Here is a 12,632-nt window from a genome sequence, read left to right as displayed (position 1 = left end):
AGCACTTAAAGTTAGGCTTGTGTTTCAAAACCAAGTAAATGCTAGTATAAGAAATGATCTAAGGGAGGTATATATGACACTCTCAGGAGCAGTTCAAAGACATTCAGACTATGCTGGTAGATCAGTGAATACAGCAGGATTTCTTTTTTCCTGACTAATTTTTCAGGAAAGCTTACCTTTGGTGGAAGGTGAATAGCTTGTAAAGGTGCTCATTTGTTAGTAATTGGAGAGAATAAAAAGTAAAGAATGAACCTGTCAGTACTTGACTACTAAATGATTTAGAGACATGCTGAATTAAAAGGTTTGGAAAGAAGGCAGAAATGGCTCAATTCAGAAATCCAAACACCCATTTTCACTCCCAAGGTACAGTTTTCTCTTATGCATCTTAATGTGTCAGGTAGATTTTAATATTTTTTTTAAATAAAGGTTACTGTCTGAACAGTGTTACTTACAGGCTTGTGCAAGTGCCAAAAAAAAAATTTCCTGGAGTTCCCAGGGAAGGGAGCAACCCTTCACTATCTACAGATGCAGGTTAGACAGATTTGCTTTTGAAAGCTAAAAAGGCATTTGAAAGACACAGGGTTATCTGAGATGCAGGTGCCATGTATAGAAAATATGATCATTCTTGAGTGGTATACTGCTTAAGATATGCCATCAGGCTTCGTGGTTGGAATGTAAAATATTTTTCAAAGGAAAACAACCAAAGATGCTTTTGGAAACTGATTTGAAAGGAATATTTATATTAAAACAGGTTAGCAAAGAGAACCTTTTTTCTTTACTGAGTGATGTTACCCAAGTCATACCTGGATATTGTACAAGAAATGGCTTGGACAAAGGCACCTTCCCAGTAACCCAGAACCTCTTAGACTGCCATTGCCTTTCTTTTCTCACACTGAGGCATTTAAGAACAAACGTTATAGTTTACAGAGAAAACCTTAGCTGCCAAAATCTTTTCTCTGTCATTTACTCTGAAGAAATGTAAGAAAACGGTGTTTCCTGTGAAGGCTCTTTGCAGCTTCAGCCCTGCATTAACCTGAGGTGTTGCAGATTGCCCATCCCTTTGCTGCATTTTGCTGTTCTCCCAGGTGTAGGTGGCAGGGCTGCTCAGGTTCCCTGAATTACTCAAACACACAGATAGGCAAAGGCTTGCAGCAGAACACAAGCAGTGCCTGCCAAACAGGAGCTGATTCCAGGGTGTGATGAGCAAGAGTGCCAGATGGTTGGCTGATGGCAGCCTGGAAATTAAAATATAAATATAGCTATATATGAATAGAAATGTTAGGCTTCCCTCAGGTTTTTTTTATTTTTTTTAGTACTGAAAATGCAAGCAGTTGCTTGAAAACCCGAGGTAAAGATTGGGTATTTTAAAAAGTCATTATCCCTGTGGGGAGCTCTCAGCAATTCAGGTGAGCTCCAATACAGTAATGTAGGTACTTGCTGGGGTTAAGTGCCTTTGAAGTGGATTTTCACAAACAAAAAAGGCCTTTGAGTTGTAACAAATGGTTTAAGACTCAAAGTAAAAGTGGACAGAAAGAATGATCTTGCTTGCCTGGGTGACTTTCAGATCCTTTCTGAAAAGCATGCACTAAGTAAAAAAAATAGAATTAGGCTTTCCAAAAAGTCTGTTTGAACAGCTGTCTGCTTTCTCACAGCATAATGTTTGTCATTCCTAGTGAATTCAGTGCCAGTAGCTGTGATCTTTCTGCTTTCAAAAATAAGCAGCTTGGGGTTTGTAGTCCAATATTATTTTTTTTTCTCCTCCTAAATGTCAGATACGGTCAGATTCTGTCGAAGTTGACTCTTCCCATAGAAGTGTTTGCTCTTCTCTTATTGTTTTCTGTCTCCTTTGCTTTGCATCCCTGGGATCTCCCTTCTTGTTGTGGCCTGGTTTTCTGCCTTTTGACTTGTAAGACAGATGCCTGAGAGAGAGCTCTCCGTTGTTTGGCTAAAAGAGCAAGCAGACACTGTGCACAAATAATTCTTATAACCAAAAATAGCACAGTTCTGGTTTTTCTCACACGGTCTAGAACAGTTTTGGATGCACTGATATGCTAATATTCTCTCTCAGACATGTCTGTCACTTCTCAAAGCAGTATTTCCCTGGAGAGTGCTGCCCTCCAAGTGTTCTCCTTATGGAGTAGGTGGGACTGCTGCAGCACGTGTTGGGATGGCAGTACATGGCTGTCCTCCCTGTTAGCTCCAATGCATTGTTCTTCCACACTTGTGTCATTTGAATCAGGAACTACAGCTTTTTCAACTCTTTGATTGTTGTTGATTTTGGCAGAAATAAACGTTTTTTTTAAATATATTTTGGTCCTGCCCAGGGTAAAGTAGAGAATAGAATGTAACTTTGACTTTGCAATATTTTTAGCCATTGTTTTAAACAAGTTTGGATGGTGATCACTCTTGGGGAATGATATGCAGAGAGTTTATCTACAGTAAATCTAACTTATTTCTTCCCAGATCAAAATGCTGTTGCAATTTGCATCAATATAACTAAAATTACATTAATTAACTAATTTTTCTTCAATTATATTTTTTATTAAATTAGACAGATTAGACATACAGATGCATCTTGTGTACACTGCCTTTTCCCATTATCCCCTTCTTTTCTTCTTCCTTAAAGGAGTCATTTATAGAAGCATGGCTAAATTAATTTATTGCAAGTTCTACCCTGACTCAGAACTATAACATTTAATTAATATTTTGGAAGGATTTTGTAAGATCTCTTCTTTTTTCTGTATAGAGATATCTTTACAAACTGATTTTCTCCCTGTTGAAGTGATACAAGTACACCTTATCGGGAAAATCTAAAAATAGAACGCATTTTAAAATTATGTGAAGAACTTTCAATAATATATGCTTTAAGAAGATAAATTTTCCTTAAACTGCTAAGAGGAAGCCTAGTCTGCACTATATTGCCTTTTCAGTTGTATGGAATGTTGCAGTCCAGGTGGTTTGAGACCAGAATCATATTTGTGTTTGTGACTCAGACCAAGCAATGTCTTTGTTATGCTCTCCATGTGCTACCATGGTATAACCTCACAGTTTACCTAACAATGTGAACATGATAGTGCAGATCAGTGTGCTTAAAAGTAAAATTTGCACTTAAAAGTGGGCAGAATGTCTTAAGGAATGGAGTTTCACTAGTCTGAAGAGAATTCTTAAATATAAATTAGTATTTATGTTTTTAATTGCATTCTGTAAAATTTGCATCGAGATGCTCAAGGTGACATTGGAAAGAGGCTGCAGTTTCCTGCTTCAGATGAAGAGCAGAGCCTTTAGGATGCACGAGAAACAATTCCCTGTGTTCCAATCTCTGCAGTAAGTCAGGGCAGAGACTTGAGATAACACCTCTCTGTGATAGTATTACCAGTTATTACACTGTTCTTTATTCCATTTATTTTTTAAAGAAACAATGAAGCCTTTCTTACCTGCTAGATGTTTCCATAGGTGGTAGGGCTGACAGAGATGCTTAGAAAATTAATGGCCTAAGGGTTTGTAGAAAAATTCATGTAGGGAGATCGTTTTCTTAGCAGTTGGATCAGTAGAATTGCCATATTATTTTCTGTTTCCTGTTAGCATTAGCTGAATGAGTAAAGCATCAGTAATCTAATTTTTCTTAAAAACTCTCTTTAGAACAATACTCTTGGGTTGTTCAGGTGCCAAGTTTTTGCTGATCTGCCATAAAGCTTTTCAGTAGGAGCCTTTTTATTGGAACATTATTTATTGAACCCAGTTTCTAGCAAGCACAAGAAGATTGTGCTGTGCTTCCTGTTGTCCTGTCTTAGGCTAAGTAATCCAATGTCTCAGCCTTCCCCCACAGATGTGTTTCTTGCTGTGGGATTGGGCTTGGTGGCTGTGTTTAGGGCAAAATTGTGTTTGCAGCCTTCCTTATCTCCCATCTATTCCCAGTTTTTCCCAGGAGAAAGAGATTGCCTTATTGCAAGTGTCTAAAGGGTGTGAAGCACAGCAAGTCTCTAAGTCTTAACTTGTGTTAGGATCAGGGTTTGAGTAAATTTCTGTCACTGAGAACAGAAGAGAGGAAATACCTCTTTCAACTGATTTGATAAGAAGAAACCTTTTTGTTTTACTGTATTCAATTATAAAACAAAAGATAATACGTGATCATAAAAAGATTCTGACAGAGTTTGTTCAATTTCTTCTTACAAATAAATCTATATGTTAAATACTGTGGGCTGTAGGTGATTTGGGTTGGGGTTTTTCTGGGTTTGTGGATCTTTTCTTGTGGGGATTTCTTGTGTGTTTTGTTTTTCTTTCTTTGTGTGGTGCATGAGCAGGAATCTTTCAATCTCACTTTTGCTTCTAAAGCACCATCTTGAAAGCATATGTTCAGTAAGCTGCTCATGCTGTTTGTATGTTGAAACCCTTGCTGAAAGAAGAGTGGCATCAAGCTGATATCTCCAAGAATTTCAATCAAGAATATGTCTGCACTTCTCAGGACAAGTGGTTGCTTCTAAGTCAGTGTGTCAAATCCCCTTTTCCCTGGATCACACTAAAGCATCTTAATGTAAAACCAAATTGCTGCAGCAGTCGTGGAAGGACTGAGAACATACAGATTGCTGACATGAGTAAACACAGAGACCACCTCTCTATTCCCCTAGGCTGATTAGAGATTGCTGAGAGTTTTGTGATAGCACATTTCATAATCAGTTGTTAATGAATAGAAAGTTGGGAGACACATATCCAGAGAACAGGAGCTGTGGTAGGTTGCTCACTGCAGTTGTTGTGTTGCCACTGCAACTAGAATAAAAAGAGGCAGGCCATAAAAACAGACTCTTTAAGGTATTGAAAGTGTAGCACCTGGGGAAGACACTTCCAAGTTCAAAAATAGTTGAGAAACTGAACCCTCTCCAGGCTGTCTTTAGGGAAACATGCCCGGCAGGTTTGGGAAGAGGAACACTTCTTCTAATTGAGGGAAGAGAAAGGAAATGGAGTAACTTCTATAGGCCAGTACAATTTTACAGCTGTTTGAAAAATGCAGAGCTCATAATAGCTGGATGTTGTAACCATGGGATGTTTTCTGTCCTGCAGGCATGCATATCATTCTGTTTCAACACCTCCTGTTTGCCCTCAGAAAAACATAGCTGATGTGAAACTCCAAACAGGACCCACGTCCGTACAAAGCTCTGATGCAGTCATTATTCACCCTGGTGCTATGCTTGCAATGCTGGATCTTCTGGCCTCTGTTGGATCAACTACACACCCAGAGGTAGGGGAAAAAAAATGTGTGGTCTGAAGCTTTGAAAGTGGCTGGGGAAAAGGATGGCTGTGGGAAATAGGAAAGCTGATGATGTCCTCTGATTTTGTGCTGAAAAATTCATACATTTCACAGGTTGAGTTGAATAACTGGTGGCATAGAGGTCTGACAAGAATTGCTTTATTTCATAGGCTTTCTTTTATTTATCTCTTTCAAACTCTTGGTAGAAATGTAAATTTAAAGAAAGGTCTGAAGTGGCCATCAGCTGAGTTTCCAAGCACTGTGATTAATTCATGTTTTCCCTGATGCATCAGGTATGAGGAGGACACAGTACTGAACACCATAGCCCAGGCTGTACATACTGTTTGAAGTAGCTGGAATATTTTCTAGTTCCAAAGTTTCACTGACTGCTTTGTACAATTCCTAACCCAAAATGTCTGCTGGTACTTTGTATATGAAGGATTTGTTGGACATTTTTGGAGGTTGCTTATGTATTTTTTGTTTGAGATGTCTTCTCCGAAGAATCATTTTTATTTAAAAAAAAAAGAGTTCCAAAAGGTTGCAAGAATTACTAGATTCCTCTTTCTTCATATCTGTTGGTGATGAGTGTGGTAACTTTCTGGCCTCACGACATAAATTCAGCAATTATGTTGCATATGTCTTCAGTTTTGTGGAGGTTATGGTGGTGGTGAGGAGGAGAATGAAGCCCGTTTAGTCCAAGGGGAAGTAGTTAGCAACCTGATACACCACTTAAACACTCATAAATCTATGGGGCTGATGGGAAGTGCCCAAGGGTGCTGGGGGAGCTGGTGGAAGTGCTCACTGAGCCACTTTCCATCATTTACCAGCAGTCCTGGCTAATCAGGAAGATTGCAGCTGGCTGGAGATTAGTCAGTGTGATGCCCATTGAGACTGGACAGGAAGATCAGGGGAACCCTAGGCCAGAGGACCAGAGCTGGAGAATGCTATGGAGCAGATCATTACACATCCCAGCTGCAGCACATACAGAACAGTTGTGAAATCAAGCCCAGTCAGCATGGCTTTGTGAAAGGCAGGTCCTGCTTAACTGACCTGGTCTCCTGGGACAAGGTGACCCTCTTGGTTGATGAGAGAAAGGCTGTGGATGTTGTTTACCTGGACATTAGTAAAGCTTTTGATGCTGTCTCCCACTGCATTCTCGTGGAGGAACTGGCTGCTCATGGCTTGAGTGGGGTAGACTCTTTGCTAGGTAAAAAAATGTCTGGGTGGCTGGGCCCAGAATGGTAGTGAATGGAGTTACACCCATCTGGCAGATGGTCACCAGTGGTGTTCCCCAGGGGTCAGACCTGGGCCAGTTCTGTTTAGTATCTGTATTCATCTGGACGAGGGAATCACGTACATCTTCAGTCAGTTTGTGGATGGCACCAAGTTCAGCCAGAGTGCTGATCTGCTGCAGGGCAGGAAGGCTCTGCAGAGGGATCTGGACAGGCTGGATTGATGGACTGAGAGCAATTGTGTGAGGTTCAACAAAGCCAAGTGCTGAGCCCTGCTCTTGGGTCACAACATCCCCAGGCAGTTTTCCCCAGATACAGGCTGGGCAAAGAGTGGCTGGAAAAGACCTGAGAGTGCTGCTCTACAGTATGAGCCAGCTGTTCCCCGGTGGCCAAGAAGGCCAGTGGCAATCTGGCCTGGATCAGCAATAGTGTGGCCAGCAGGACCAGGGCAGGGATCTTCCCCCTGTACTGGGCACTGCTGAGGTTGCACCCCAAATCCTGTGTCCAGTTCTAGACCCCTCACTACAAGAAAGACATTGAGGGGCTGGAGAGATTCCAGAGAAATGAAATGGGAGCTGGGAAAGGGTCAGGAGCACAAGTCCTGTGAGGAGCAACTGAGGGAACTGGGGGTGTTTAGCTTGGAGAAAAGGAAGCTCAAGGATGTTGCAGCAAGGGGAAGGGCAGTCTCAACAAGTCGAGCAAGTGATAGGGTGAGAGGAAATGGCATCAAGATGTGCCAGGGGAAGTTTAGGTTGGATATTAAGAAAAATGTTTTCACCAGAAGGGCTGCCCAGGGAACTGTTTGAGTCACCAGACCTGGAAGTCTTTAAAAGACATGTAGATGGGGCACTTGGGGACATAGTGTAGTGGTGGGCTAGGCCACACTGGGTTAAGAGTTCAACTCAGTGATCTTAAAGGTCTTTTCCAACCTAAATGATTATGTTTCTATGGTAAGTTACTAGGAATAGCATAATAGTCACAAAAAGAGTTGCCATTTCTCTCTAAGCTGGCTCTCTTTGCTGGTGAAAAGTAGAGCTTAGTTTAATCCTTCTTACCTGAATTATTTTTCTTGACCATAGTTCTGATAATCCTTTGTCTAACTAATTACCCTTTTTTGTACAGAGTGTTTCTTCACACAGACACACTCACACATACCCCCTGAAAACACACAGGTGTATGCACATATATTAAAATAGTTTTCTGTATTTATTGCTAATGGTAGTTTCTTTTCTATTATTATATATAAAGCCTTTCTTATATTTTCCTCCTCAGTTTGCACTTTCTCAAGGCCTGTGCTGTTCTCTCTTTCAGCATGCACTGGATCTCCAGCTGGCAGTGGCCAACATCCTGCAATCTCTGGTGCATACAGAGAGAAACCAGCAAGTCATGTGTGAAGCTGGGCTCCATGCACGACTTCTGCAAAGATGCAGCGCTGCTCTGGCAGATGAGGACCACTCCTTGCATCCACCACTCCAAAGGATGTTTGAAAGGCTGGCCTCCCAGGCTCTGCAGCCCATGGTGTTGAGGTCAGAAGGATAGCTCTGAAGTTCTGTTGGACTGAGCCCTGCAGCCTGCACTGTCCCTGGCTGGCAGTGGTAGAGAGCCTTAGTGACCTGATGTGGTAGTGATAGCGCAACATCCCATTTTATTTCTCATTGGCTAGATTGTCTCTTGACAGAGGGAGATTATTTACCAGGGCCTGTGGTGACAGGACCAGTGCCACGAGTTCTAAACTGCAAGAGGCTGGATTTAAACTAGACATGAGGAAGACATTTTTTATAGTGGAGGAGGTGAGACACTGGAAGAGGTTGTCCAGAGAAGCTGTGGATGCCCCATCATTGGAATTGTTCAAGGACAGGTTAGACAGGGCTTTGAACAACCTAGTGTAAGTGAAAGCTGTACCAGCCCACAGCAGAGGGCTTAAACCAAATGACCTTTAAAGGTCCCTTCCAACCCAAACCGTCCTGAGATTCTGTGATCTCAGCTGTAAGAGTGGAATTTAATTGTATTATCTCCTATGGATCACTGACTGGCTGACCTGCAGCCAGGACAGCTGCTTGGTTCCCTTCAGTGATACATAGCTATGTCAAAAGTAGAACTCTTGCTGGTAGTCACATTGCAGGGACTTGAGCTTCCCTAAGCATAGACACTGCTAGCATGGGTAGCTCTATATAGAGATACTGTAGTTATCTAGAGATACAGGTGTTGATAGCTGTGAAATGATTCCCTCAACCAAATAGGACACACTGGTAAAACAAAGCTGAGGTCGCTTACTTCAGCCTGTGATCTGCCTCTCCAGAAGAGTTCAGCTTGCTGAACACACATTATTGGATGTCCTGATGTTCTCCTGCAGGATGCAGCAGCCTCCTGCCAAGTTTTTAAATGAAGAGAAGGGAATTATCAAAACTGCTTTATTTTATGATAAATTACTTTACTAAAATTTCTTGATTATTTACTTTTGAGAGCATGTGTTTCAAAATTAGTTTTGAATGGATCAAATATGTTATGGATCATAATAATGCATTGGTTTATTTTCTTAGTTAAAAGTTATGTTTATTGCAAGCAATTACTATCTTTTTTTCTGAAGTGCTATTAGATTTGGTGCTGCTACATGCAAATAAATAGAGAAAATTTACTTCTACATTTTTTATTCTCTTTCTTAGGGAATTTTTACGCTTGGGAAATCCTTTGAATTGTGGAGCCTGGGACAAAAAGCTGTTGAAACAGTACCGAGTGCACAAACCCAGCTCACTGAGTTTTGAACCAGAAATGAGAAGTAGGTGCTGAAGTGCTAAAAATGTGTGTAAAGAATGTTTCACTGATATCCCCAATTGCATACCTATTTAAAATTTTTAGATAAGCATCCATAAAAAACTAACTTTACCCCAGCTTTTTATGAATGTGAAATCATCAGAACAGGTGGACTGGAAAAGTTGTAAAACCAGAGGGAATGTAGTACTTATATTGAATATATATCCAGCAAGGTAATGATATGTTTTTATTTTAGGAGAAGTAACTGTTGAATATGGTAGTAGCTTGTTTTTACATTTTGAGGAAGTTCTGCATTTGTAGTTATTTAATATTATTTTTTTCTCAGCTACTTTCATGTGCACACCATCAATCATTATATCTGTGTAGTATCTCTCCTGGGTTCAGTAAGGTGTCAGATAAAATAAAGACTCAAGCTTCTATTATTATCCATGAGTTGTAGGGCTTGAGAATGGCTATTCATCTACTAAAGGAGAGTCTCAGTAAATTATAATATAAAGAAATTGTTGGAAAATTTCCAAAGCATGAGATATTTATTTCTGTGTGTCAGCTTGGTCATTGTATTGCTGGCTGTGACATATTGTTAAAAATATCTTAGCTGAAATTTTTGAATTATTTAAAAGAAACTAGGAAGTATCTTAGGTAATATTGATTGAGCATTAAATAGTGAAATAAATAAACAAAATAAGTTAACTGAATTCATGTTGTATTATTGTGTTCAGTAAATGTTAAAAGAAGGGAGAAGAGATTAAATTTATCTCTTGGCCAATGCTTTATTTATTTATTTATATATTTGCATTTAGGTATTATCACTGGGAAAAATAAACAATGAAAATTATGAAATATGAGTCTAGAAAGCTTTTTGCCTAGGAAAGAGAATGCAAAGCTACCTTCAGAATACCACAAGTTATGTTAAATTGCCTAACCTAAGTTTACTGAGCTGTTCTGCTTACTAAGAGCTCTGAGACTTCTGAAAAGCATAAATTAGAATTTTCCCTGCCTATTAAGTCAGGTAGCAGGAATGCATCTGAAGAGGAGCCTCTGCAGAAAGGACACTGTGCTGACATTAGCTAATGGAGGCCCTCTTGGTTGTACCACAAACTTTCCTTGGCGTGTTGCACAAGATGCTCATCTTCCTGCCTTGGTTGAGCATTTTTATAATCAAAGCAATACTGCCCAGCTCATTATCTTTCGAGGCTGACCTAGCTGATGATGGCTGACAATCCAGCTATTCCACTGGACTTGAAAGGTCCAAATAAACAGCTTGAAAATGCCTCCCTTTTGCAATGCTGTGTTGTTTCTTGGCTTCTCCTGTAGATAGCATGGTCACCTCCACGGAAGGTCTGGGTCCTGACAGCGTCTTCGGCGTGCACGAGGACAGCCACTACCGGATAAGCAGGAGCCTGCTCAAGCCAGCAGAAGGGAGCACAGTGCCCCTGACCAGAGTCAAGTGTTTGGTCTCCATGACTACCCCACATGACATCAGGCTTCACGGATCATCGGTGACGCCGGCGTTCATCGAGTTTGACACTTCCCTGGAAGGGTTCGGGTAAGGTCCTGCAGAGCTCTCCAGCAACGTGGGGCACAGCGCACTCTTTGCTTGCTTCCTTTTTTTCCAAAGGAATGCTTGTAATTTTTAATAAGCTGTTTGCAAGTAAGGAGCAAATGCACTCTAAAGAGGAGAAAAGAATGCTTCAAGTCACATAAATTTCCACTTTATCATTCATTAGTACCTTGATAAAAAATGCTTGCTTGCCATGTGTGAAAGTGAAAAAAATTAAGTATGTATCATTGATAAGACCCTCTCAGTTCTGGGTTTCACATCCCCTTTAAAACAAAGGAATGCCAACATACCCTTGAAGGGTTGCTGGGATTTATGTATGACATTTGGATGGCACAGGAAATCTGAGACCCACTTAAAATTGCTGAAGAACATGAAAATGTGGAAGTGGGCAAATACAAATAAAGCAGAGAATGCAGCTATGATGAGTTCAAATAAACTGAAAAAACCCCAGCATTACCGACTGGAGGCATAGCCTGGATATCATGCTTAGCTCATTTTTTCAGTATCTTTTAGCACCACTTGTTTTTCTCTGTCTCTAATTAAACACCTGCTGAGTGAGGCACTTTATAAGGATCATGTAATACGATTTAACTATTCAGAAGATGAAAACATGACACCATTCTCAACATGTGTTAAAGGAAAATGTTTGGTCTTTTTGGTTATAAAACTGGAATAGAAAAACCTGAATACTTGGGAGCTCTGCTGCTCTCTACATTCTCTTTTCAGCTCTGCAAAGCAAGGATGCAACTCCCATTTTCCATCTAGCCTTAATATCCAATACAGTCAGGGACAGACTTTTTTTTTAATTAAACAAATGTTACTCTAAGCTGTGTTCTACATCCTTCGTAAGAGAAAAGAAAATCGTCTGGACCTAAGAACTTGAAATAGGGTGGCAAGGTGAATTTTCATTGTGTTTGCGTCAGGAGATTTGTGGGTGCTGGTAACATGTCCAGAAGTAACTCACATGATGCAGCTGTGACTTCCTGTAATTTCAGCAAGTCAACTAAGAAGGCTTCTATAATAAATTAAAGAAAGAATTTAGGAACTTTTCTCCCTATATTGATTCCCATTGTGTCTACAGCATTGGTGGCTCTTGTAAAGACCAAACATAGCTAAGTTGGTGGAATATGATGTTAGTGTGAGAGCATACTTCCTTAAGATAAGAACATCCTTGTCTGCAGTTGCCAGATCCTGTGACTATTGAGCTGATCCAGTCTCTTTAGAAAGTTCAGAACAGCTCAAAGGCTGCTGCAAGATGCAGGTGCCCACAAGGGAACATCTTAGGCTATGGAGCCACATGGGCATGACTCTATACCTTCACACCAAAGGTGTACACTGCCAAAGCTCTTCGTGCTAGAGATAATTTAGACTCACAATGAGCTATCTTGAGAATTAATTCCTATTTTTCATTACTCCCTAAAGTCACAAAGCATGTGTGCTTAAGGTATATTTTCCTAAGCCATGTTTTGTTTGTATTGAACTCCACGTCCATTGACTTCTATAAACTCCAGTGTGTTACTGGTCTTGTGTTTAACAGCTGCCTGTTCTTGCCAAGTCTGGCTCCCCACAATGCACCTACAAATAATGCTGTTACTACAGGACTTGTTGATGGCGCTGTTGTGAGTGGAATTGGAACTGGTGAGTACTCCAGTATGACTGGTAACAGAGTTTTATATCTAATTTTTAGCTCTCTTAGACTTCTTGGTTACCCATGAACTGATAGTATGGTATTGGACACTGTGCACTCACAATCAAGAACCTGTGTCATTTTTGTGTGTGTTTCTGTTGCCTGTTGCCCCCAAGACAATGAAAAGCAATACAAAAT

The 12,632-nt window shown here is 40.5% G+C and overlaps 1 protein-coding gene across 7 annotated transcripts in view; it reads left to right on the top strand.

Moving 5' to 3' along the window:
* WDFY3 (WD repeat and FYVE domain containing 3) overlaps positions 1-12,632 on the top strand; it is a 120,611-nt gene that overhangs the window by 53,346 nt on the left and 54,633 nt on the right. For all 7 annotated transcript variants that reach the window (XM_014878964.2, XM_088164100.1, XM_088164098.1 and 4 more), the window contains 5 exons: positions 5,056-5,233; positions 7,786-8,000; positions 9,138-9,250; positions 10,561-10,792; positions 12,345-12,445. In XM_014878964.2, the coding sequence (XP_014734450.2) occupies positions 5,056-5,233; positions 7,786-8,000; positions 9,138-9,250; positions 10,561-10,792; positions 12,345-12,445 (839 nt within the window). The remainder of the gene's footprint in view (positions 1-5,055; positions 5,234-7,785; positions 8,001-9,137; positions 9,251-10,560; positions 10,793-12,344; positions 12,446-12,632) is intronic.

This window comes from Sturnus vulgaris, chromosome 4 (genome assembly GCF_052056855.1).
Source record: "Sturnus vulgaris isolate bStuVul1 chromosome 4, bStuVul1.hap1, whole genome shotgun sequence".
Classification (NCBI taxonomy): Eukaryota; Metazoa; Chordata; class Aves; order Passeriformes; family Sturnidae; genus Sturnus; species Sturnus vulgaris.
This window is presented reverse-complemented; position numbering and strand designations above follow the sequence as displayed.